The sequence below is a fragment of the Heteronotia binoei genome, chromosome 9 (assembly GCF_032191835.1).
Source record: "Heteronotia binoei isolate CCM8104 ecotype False Entrance Well chromosome 9, APGP_CSIRO_Hbin_v1, whole genome shotgun sequence".
NCBI classification, from domain to species: Eukaryota; Metazoa; Chordata; class Lepidosauria; order Squamata; family Gekkonidae; genus Heteronotia; species Heteronotia binoei.
The window spans coordinates 7,592,291-7,602,242 of NC_083231.1; the positions used below are offsets into that span (position 1 = coordinate 7,592,291).

The 9,952-nt window shown below is 48.9% G+C and overlaps 1 protein-coding gene across 1 annotated transcript; it reads left to right on the plus strand.

The window, feature by feature from the left end:
- Positions 1–408: 408 nt before the first annotated feature.
- CLRN2 (clarin 2) lies at positions 409–9,572 on the plus strand. The gene is made up of 3 exons (XM_060247291.1): positions 409–692; positions 7,004–7,183; positions 9,213–9,572. Exons 1-3 carry the CDS (start codon positions 440–442, stop codon positions 9,476–9,478), a joined length of 699 nt encoding a protein of 232 aa, XP_060103274.1. The 5' UTR covers positions 409–439; the 3' UTR covers positions 9,479–9,572.
- Positions 9,573–9,952: the final 380 nt, after the last annotated feature.

Genomic DNA, 9,952 nt, shown 5'->3' on the forward strand with positions numbered 1-9,952 from the left:
CTAATTTTTAACCGTTTCCCCGCTAGCGCGCTTCCTTCCTAGCGGTTATGGTAGGCTTTTACAAACAGACCGTGCCTTGAAACATCTGCCAGGTCAGAAATGCATGTCATTCGAATACGTAAAACAAGCAAAGAATTTGAGCCTTTGGATGAAACATTAGTCATGTAAGTGATACGGGGGCTACTCTCGGCAGCACGAACATCCATCCTCCTGCACCACGCGAAGCTTTCCTTGGACGTTGTTGCAGATTCCTGCCAGAAATCTTCATTTCAGAGAAGGGTTTCTTCTGCATTCTTTAACCTGCGGATGATGAAATGTAAAAGGATGAGTTTGAAAGAGCTGGTCCCCAGTGGTGGATTACAAGGCGCCCTCCCAAAGATGCAACGTCGTCCATTCCTGCCTAGGAGGCCTTGAAACATGACTTCTCCCAGCCACAAGGATGCCTGGCATCTTCAAACAGACTTTGTTTGCTTTAATTTCGGCATCAAGCTTTGCATCTTTCATCTTGGTCCTCGTTGCCATGGGCACCCCAAAGTGGATGGCGGGCAAAATCCTCTGCAAGACCGGGGCGGAGCTGGTGAACGCCACGGACCCGGAGCTGGTCAAGTTTATAGGGGAAATTTACTACGGACTCTTTGGGGGCGGCAAAATGCGGAAATGCGGGCTGGGCGGGAGGCGTTCCAAATTCACAAGTAAGTATGACTTTGCTTTCATTTATAGGTAGAAACATGCCCAGCGGCAGGACTTTTGGGGGTTTTTTGGTAGAAAAAGCCCAGCCAGAACTAATTTGCATATTAGGTCACACTGGGGCTGCCAATCCCCAGGTGGGCAGGGGATTCCACTGGTTTGGAGGCCCTCCCCCCGCTTCAGGGTCATCAGAAGGGGGGGATGTCTGCTAGGCACTCCATTATTCCCTATGCAGACCGTTTCCCATAGGGTATAATGGAAAATTGGTCTGTTGGTATCTGGGGTTCTGTGGGGAGGCTGTTTTTTGAGGTAGAGGCATCAACTTTGCAGCATAGCACCTGATGACTCTCCTCAAAATACCCTCCAAGTTTCAAAAATATTGGATTGGGAGGTCTAATTCTATGAGCCCCAAAAGAAGGTGCCTCTATCCTTCATTTTTCCAAACAGAGGGAAGGCATTTAAAAGGTGCGAAGTCCCTTGAAATGTGTTGGCCAGAACTCTGTTCGGAGTTCAGTTGTGTTTGCCACCCCCTTGTTCCTGGCTCCACCCCCAAAGTCCCCAGATAGTTCTTGAATCGGACTTGGCAACCTTAGGTCACACCCCTGACATCACCATTGTTGCGCACTGCTTTTTTGTGGGAAAAGGCCAGCAGGAACTCATTTGCCTATTCAGCAACACCCCCTGAGGCCAAGCCAGCCGGAACTGCATTCCTGTGCATTCCTGCTCCAAAAAAGCCCTGCACGTTGGATAGATTTATAAACGGGATGAAATTTGAACTCTTGTTCTCTGGGCCTTGTTTGACTCCGGGGCGGGGGGGGGGGGTAGTCTTTCTGAAACTGGAATGGAAAATGTGAGTAGATTTTTAATATTCTTGTAAGAAACGAATCATTGTGTGGGGGTTCAGGGGGCCACTTCTAGCCAATGCCACCTCCAGGTGGGACCTGGGGATCCCCTGGAATTACAGCTCATCTCCAGACTACAGAGATCAGCTCCCCTGGAGAAAATGGATGCTGTGGAGGGGTGGACTCCGTGGTGGTGTTCCCCACTGAGGTCCCTGTTCTTCCCAGGCTCCACCCCCGGATCTCTAGGAGTTTCCCAACCTAGATCTGGCCACCTACCCCACAACCCCTCCTGGTAGTCCGGGCGAAACCTAGCAGTCCTAGCCCCTTCCCTCCCCACAGTATCCCTGATAAGGAGGCAGGGAGAGTTTGCAGCAGGCCTCGTTTTGAGCAGTAGCTCACAGGAGTGGAGCTCCGGAACCTCTAAATGTTATGGTGCTCTTTCTTTCTTACCCCACTTTCTTACCCTTACCCCACGCTTCTGGGCTCCACTGTTCAAACCCCCTGTGAGAATTCCGCTGAACTCTTAAGAGTTGACAAACCTTCTCATATTTTCCCCCACCAAAAAAAGGGGGAAAGAACCAAAATGTATAAAGCAGACAGATGGAAATCTTTCCTCATGCCCCTGTGGCCACGCAGGAGAAGGTAATTTTAAAAAGTATGATGGGAGTCAGGTTTTCTGATGACAATTCTAATTCAAGAAGCATTTTAAGGGAGGTGCTGAGCTGATCTAAGCGAGTACAGCTTCTGGTGATGTCGGGGGGGGGGGGTGTGGCAGGTGCGAATGAGTTGTGCTAATGAGCTCCAGCACCTCTTTTTCTACCAAATGACCCCTGGTTTGCAGTAACCAGTTAGGGGAGTGGTTGGTTGCTCGTCCCCCGTCACATGGCCAAGAAGGGGAGAAAGTTACTCCTGGAGGGTACAGCCTGGAACAGCCTGGCATATGGCCCACTCACAGACCACAGCTTGCTTGCCAATAAAGGCCCGTCCATAAATAAACAAGGGTGGGGAAGTAGAAGGAGCTTCAGGGAAAGGAAGTAGACAAGAATAGCTCACTTCCTCCCTCCCCCCCCCCCATACACTGATTAGGGATGCCAGCCTCCTTGTGGGACCTGGGGATTCCCCCGGGGGTTGCCAGTCTTCAGGGGGTGCCTGGAGATCTCCAGGAATTTCAGCTCATCCCTGACCTACAGAGATCAGTTCCCCTGTAGAAAATGGCTGCATTGGAAGCTGGACTCTGTGGCATTATACCCTGCTGATTAGGGTTGTCAAGTCCCTCGTGGCCTCCGGCAGGGGACTCTTTTCATGCGCGCAATGCGCGTGGGGCGCAATAATGTCTCCCGCCGGGGGAAAACTCTATGGTAACTATTTTACCATAGAGTCTTCCCTCCCAAATTGCTAGAGCATTCAGGGAAACCATAGAGTTTTCCTCGAAATGCCTAGAGCGGCTGGCATGCAGCATCGCCAGCATGCTGATGTCACTTCCAGGTGACGTCATCATGCCGGCAACGTCGGGGGTGGGGGTTCCCCCCGTGGGCCGGCGGGTTGGGAACCTCCAGGGAAGGAGAACCCCCCCGCCCGGCCCGAGGGCTTGGCAACCCCTACCGCTGATGTCTCTCTCCTCCCCAAACAAGGCCCTCCCCAGCGTCCGCTCCCCAAATCTCCAGATATGATCCAACGCAGAGCTGGCAATCCCAAATCTCCCAGAATGACAGCTCATCTCCAGACTATGGAGCTCAGTCCCCCTGGAGAAAATGGCTACTTTGGAAGGTGGACTCTGGGGCACTGTACCCCACTGAGGTCTCTGCCCTCTCCAGGCTGCAGCCCCAAATCTCCAGGAGTTTCCTAAGCTGGGTTTGGCAACTCTACCCTTACATCCCCCACTGGTTGGCCAGGGCAACCCTTCCACGCATGCATAAAGAAGAGATTAAAATTGTCCCTTAATTATTTAGGAGTTATCTAGGCCTTTGTTTTCTATCTTGGGCACAGACCTGGTGCATGTTGCTATGCTTTAAATAACATCCCAAGAACTGGTGTTGGGTTCAGAGATGGATCTGTGAACTCGCCTGTTTCCTCACTGCTTCGAAGCCATGGCCAGTGGCAGCTGCTGGGCAAATGCCAAGGAGTTGGATTATAGGCCAGGCACTTTAATGCTTTGTGGAGCAAGAGGGGCAGGTGCCAGTGGCCAAACTCATCTCCTTTCCCCCTCCATCGGTCCTTGGCCGCTGCTGACCCTGGCCCCCGAAGAGCTTTGATTCGGAGGTCGAGAACTTTTTTTGCTGTTGCAAACTTCAGCACCCACAATGACAACAGCAAGAGACGAAGGTCATTCTCATCTGATTCTGAAACTGGAAGCTGATCTGTGATGGAACAGGCCTGAAATTGCAGCCCCTCGGAAGAGAGATTAGTTACATTATAGTCCAAACAGAAGCCGCCGGTCCGTTACTTGGTGGCACCGGAGCTTAGATTGAATTACACCGACTGTTCCGAAAACGGACTCAGCTGCTTAAAGCTAACCCTCAACTGAGTGGCGCTGCTGTGTCGCTAGGAAATAAAAGAGTTCCCCTTATTGGGATATGCGCTCATTACAGCAGAGCTTTCCTCAGTCACAGAAGCGTGATACTGAGGGCAGGAGATAAATCTCCCAAGAAGTATATTGCAAAAACAAAAACATCCCCAGCTGTGGTTCCCAGTCCTCCCCGGGCTCCACCCACAAATCTACAGGATCTTCTCATTCTGGATCTGGCAACCGTATCCCCCCCATCCCCCACCAGTTGCCAGGCAACCCAATGGAGGGCGGGGTTTGAAGGAGATCGGTAGAGGATATGATGTCATAGGGCCCATCCCCCAAAGCTGCCATTTTCTCAAGGGTTAAAGACAGCACAACCGAAGTTATAGTGACCGAATAACTAAGACTGTATTGAAATTAGTTCTGCATTTAGGTAGGAAAAATCCAATACTTGGTTATAGGGTGGGGGAGACTTGTCTTAGCAGTAGTATGTGTGAAAAGGATCTAGGTGTCTTAGTGGATCATATGCCGAACATGAGTCAACAGTGTGATGCGGTGGCTAAAAAGGCAAATGCAATTTTGGGCTGTATCCACAGAAATATGGTGTCCAGATCACGTGATGTGATGGTATCACTTTACTCTGCTCTGGTAAGACCTCACCTGGAGTATTGTGTTCAGTTTTGGGCACCGCATTTTATGAAAGATATAGAGAAGCTGGAACGGGTCCAGAGGAGAGCGACGAAGATGGTGAGGGGTCTGAAGACCAAGTCCTATGAGGAAAGGTTGAAGGAGCTGGGGATGTTTAGCCCAGAGAGGAGGCGGCTGAGAGGTGATAGGATTACCATCTTCAGGTACTTGAAGGGCTGTCATATAGAGGATGGTGTGGAATTGTTTTCTGTGGCCCGGGAAGGTAGGACCAGAACCAATGGGTTGAAATTAAATCAAAAGAGTTTCCAGCTCAACATTAGGAAGAACTTCCTGACTATTAGAGCAGTTCCTCAGTGGAACAGGCTTCCTTGGGAGGTGGTGGGCTCTCCTTCCTTGGAGGTTTTAAAACAGAGGCTAGATGGCCATCTGACAGCAATGAACATCCTGTGAATTTAGGGGGAGGTGTTTGTGAGTTTCCTGCATTGTTCAGGGGGTTGGACTAGATGACCTTAGAGGTCCCTTCCAACTCTTATGATTCTATGAAACAAAAACCAATTTCACACTGGACCTTTAATCCTGGTTTGGCCCTCTACACTAAAAGCATAGAGTCATAGAGTTGGCTTCTCTGACTCTCTGATTCTAGTGCAGAATGCCAGTTTGGGGACAGGGCTAAACCAGGATTAAAGGTCTAGTGCGAAATTGGTTAAAATTATACAAATATGTTCAAAAGAAGACTAAATAGCAATAACAATTCCCCAAAAGTTTCACAGTTCCATCAAAGGAGCCCCAATGAACAGGAGGCCGACTTGATTATTCCTTCTTTGGATCCTCTTCCAGCATCGGGGGCTCCAACCACATATCTCAACCAAAGGCAAAAGCTCAGAAAAGGTATCAGAAGTGTTTCTGATGCATCAATACAAAGAATCTTGTGGGTTTTGCAGCGTTTTGCAATTTATTGATGCATCAGAAACACTTTGATATTTTTTCTGAGTTTTTGCCTTTGGTTGAGATACGTGGTTGGAGCACCCGATGCTAGAAGAGGATCCGAAGCAGAAATAATCAAGTCGAAATCCTGTTCGCTTGGGGCTCCTTTGTTGCAACTGTGAAACTTTTGGGGAATTATCAAAGATTTCAGGTTTTCACAGCTGGCATCATCATTAGGCTTTGTAGAATCTTTCGGGCTCAAGTGCCGTGTTCTACTGGAGAAAGTTTTTCTTCCAGACGTTTCGTTCTCAGCTGCGGAGAACATCCTCAGTGGCGTTGCAACCGGAGCAGGCGTTTCCACAGCAGCCAAGAAGGTCAGAACGCCTGCTCCGGCTGCAACGCCACTGAGGATGTTCTCTGCAGCTGAGAACGAAACGTCTGGAAGAAAAACTTTCTCCAGTAGAACACGGCACTTGAGCCCAAAAGATTCTACAAACCCTAATAATTTTGGGGAATTGTTATGGCTATTTAATCTTCTATTGAACATATTTGTATAATTTTGTTTCAATACATTCTTAATTATTCGGTCACTATAACTTTGGTTGTGCTGTCTTTATCCTACAAGTGACCTCTCTCCCTTTACCATTTTCTCCAGGGGGGCACGAAAAACAACCGTGTAACAAAAAATAAATTGCTCCAAAGGAATTAAACAGCAGGGTTTCTTATTACAAATTCATTATGCAACATCAAAAGAAAATTAACATACAATACACAGATGCCCTTATTTCACAGTCAAATCGTCTTAAAAGTGGGCCTGGCTGCACATCATTCACCGTGTTCCAAAACAGTGATTCATAGAAGAAGTTCATAAGTTAGATCACAATAATTTCAAATCTTCCAGAAAAAAAAATTCATAAGTGGAGTCCACTTACCACAAAAGGAGTCTAGCTTAAAGGACAGAGAAGTCCTTTATGTGTTCGCTAGCTGGATACACATTTCACAAACAGAATGAGTGTATATTGCAACAGTGGTTTTTTTCTGTTTTGTTCCACCAGGAGGTTGGCAACCCTATCCGAAGGACTGCCACTCCAGGAAGCTCACGACCTTGGCCTTAGAGCAGAAAAGAGCTTCTCTCGTCCGTTGCATATAGGTGTTGCCTCCTCACCTTCTACCTGTATGTAATGGTTGAGGAAATTCTGTTTCAGTGTATCTGAAGAAGTGTGCCCAGAATAAAACTTTGTTGGTCTTCAAGGTGCCCCTGGACCCAGACATTGTTCTGCTGCTTTGGACCAACACGGCTGCCCACCTGTATGAATCTGAATGCCAGCGTCTGCCCGGCACACCCCTCCGCGTGTACACAATTGATAGCTTCGTCTTGTTTTCTTTCCCCTTCCAGTATTCCCACATCTGGTGAAACAGCTGAACACGACTCTCCATGTGTTCATCCTCTTCTTCCTGTGCGCAGCCTTCTCTTTCGCCCTGGTCAGTTTGGGATTCTGCATCTTCAACATCATTAAAGTCCCCTACCGAGCTATTCAAGGTCCATCCGGCATAGCCTTGTGGAACTTTTTTGCAGGTAAAAAAAAAGAGAGAGAGTCGTCTTTAAATTAAAAGCTTTCAAAAGTGGCCAGCCAAATGACAGGCATAATGGCTGTGGCTATCCCAAAAAGATAAGGGATGCTTAACCTTCGCAATCCCCGCTGAATGTGTTTTCGCTGAGGAGTGAACGTATTTTAGACTAAGGTTGCCAAAGCCCCATTGGAGGCAGGGGATTAAGAACATAAGAGAAGCCATGTTGGATCAGGCCAGTGACCCATCCAGTTCAACACTCTGTGTCACACATAAGAACAGAAGAGAAGCCATATCGGATCAGGCCCATGGCCCATCCAGTCCAACACTCTGTGTCACATAAGAACATAAGAGAAGCCATATTGGATCAGGCCAATGGCCCATCCAGTCCAACAGTCTGTGTCACAGAAGAACATAAGAGAAGCCATGTTGGATCAGGCCAGTGACCCATCCAGTTCAAAACTCTGTGTCACGCTGTGGCCAAAAAAACCAGGTGCCATCAGAAGGTCCATCTGTGGAGCCAGGACACTAGAAGTCTCCCACCCAAGCACCAAGAATACTGAGCATCACTGCCCCAGACAGAGAATTCCATCAATACGCTGTGGCTAATAGCCACTGATGGACCTCTGCTCCATATGGAATTGCAGTGGGGAAAAGATAAACATAATTACAGTGGGGAAAGTGGCTGATTGCTCTTTCACCATCATATGGAGAAAGGTAGGGTTGCTAATCCCCCGGTTTGGAGGCCCTCCCCCCACTTCAGGGTCATCAGAAAGCGGGGGCGGGGGGAGGGAAATGTCTGCTGGCCACTCCATCATTCCCTATGGAGAGTGATTTCCATAGGGTATAATGGAGAATTGATCCGTGGGTATCTGGGGCGCTGGGGGGGGGGGGCTGTGTTTTGAGGTAGAAGCACCACATTTTCAGCATAGGATTCAGTGCCTCTCCCCAAAACACCCTCCGTGTTTCAAAAGGATTGGACCCATTCTGTGAGCCCCCCCCCAAAAAAAGGCGCCCCTATCCTTCATTATTTCCAATGGAGGGAAGGCGTTTAAAGGGGCTGTTCAGACGCACAGTATAATCAGTTGTCGCTGCTGTTTCATGCCGGATTAAAAGTGGCTGATCAGACAGTAACATCTGCCTCCCGGTATTAACTCGTAGTATCTCCCCCCCCCCCCCGCCAAATCCTTCTTGGAACCGGAGTATTTTGTTACCTGCTCCTTTGCAGTGTTTTATGAGTTCTCCGGTTTCACCTCGTAATTTCCCCATCTGGATAGTTCTCGACCAACTTCCAGATGTCTGAAGGCTGTCCCGGAGCAAAAGGAGCCTCAGACATCCGGTTTACGGTCGCCATTTTTTTTACTACTTAGCGTTATGCACATAACTGCATAACCACATAATGTTTTTACCTATGCGCATAACAATGGACGTAAAAAGAACTGCATGGTGCTGTCGTGTGGACGGCAGAAGACGGTTTCACCGTGGAGTGATTCGAATTGCAGTATGGCAATCTGATCAATAATATCTGGAACAAAGATATTTGGAACAGAACCGAGTCAGTTTAACACGGACTCAACACGCTCTGTGAACAGGGCCAAAAGGTGTGCGGTGCCTTTCAATGTGACGGCCAACACTCCCTTTGGAGTTCAATTGTGCTTGTCACAACCTTGCTCCTGGCTCCACCCCCAAAGTCTCCTGGCTCCAAAGTCCCCAGATATTTCTTGAATTGGATTTGACAATCTAGAGAAAGGGCCCTCTTTGAGTGCCCCTAGAATTGGACCCCCTTGTCCAATGTTGAAACTTGGGGGCTCTGTTGGGGAGAGGCTCCTGCAGCTGCCCTGCAAATTTGGAGGCTCTCCCTCAAACACCCTTTTTTGCCACTGACTTCAGTGGCCCATAGGGTATAATAGGGGGAGGCATCCTTGATCCCCCACTGCTTGTCCCTCCCAGACAAACCAGGCCTGTAGCAGCCTGACGGATGGCAAATTTGCAGTTGAATTTATGGGCGGCTGCTTCTGTCTCTGCTTCTCTCGCAGGGGGCTTTGCAGTGCTGGCAGTGACAAGCTTTATGGCCGCAGTCAAACTCCACCATCTGACTGAAAGGATCGCCAATTTCCGGGAGAACATCTTCCAGTTTGTCATCTTGGAAGAACAGTATGAGGACTCTTTTTGGCTTTGTGTCGCAAGCGCAGCCGTCCATGGGGTGAATTTGCTCCTGGTGGCCCTCAGCGGGATTCGCTTCCCTGCTCTGAAGACTAAGACAGAAGAAGCAAACATTACAGCAGAAGTCATCATGTATTAGCCGCAGATCCTCCGGAGCTCGCCCCCGGGGGCCAGCGTTAGACTGGCATGATCCTGCCCCCTGCGCTATTAGGAAGTGAGCAACATTGGCAAGGAGGCATTATTATAGAGGAAGAATCGCCCACAGCCAGGTTGGCTGGTTGAGACAACGAGAGCCATGACTCGAGGCCCACAAAATGCCCACCAAGGCACCATCATTGCCAATTCCACTTGTTGTCGACCTCCCAGGGAGGTGGGAAGCAATGCAAACCTTTCTTCCCAGGGCAGAGTGTGAATTCCCTTCCTTGCTCCTTGCGAAGGGTCACCACCAACCGCCGACCTGGAGTCAGTTTTGAGAACTAAGCCTATCCCAAGCACAAAGCTGAGCAGCGGGCAAATGGCTATAGTTTAATAAAAAGTTATCCAAAACATTCCAACAAAACTGCTCGCTATAGTCCTCGTGGGACAGTGCTACTTTAGAGTGCAGGTGAAGGCT

Coding starts and splice junctions, on each gene's coding strand:
- CLRN2 (XM_060247291.1), top strand. CDS start 440: ATGCCTGGCATCTTCAAACAGACTTTGTTTGCTTTAATTTCGGCATCA. Junction 693..7,003: donor GAGGCGTTCCAAATTCACAA/GTAAGTATGACT, acceptor TTCCCCTTCCAG/TATTCCCACATCTGGTGAAA. Junction 7,184..9,212: donor CTTGTGGAACTTTTTTGCAG/GTAAAAAAAAAG, acceptor CTTCTCTCGCAG/GGGGCTTTGCAGTGCTGGCA.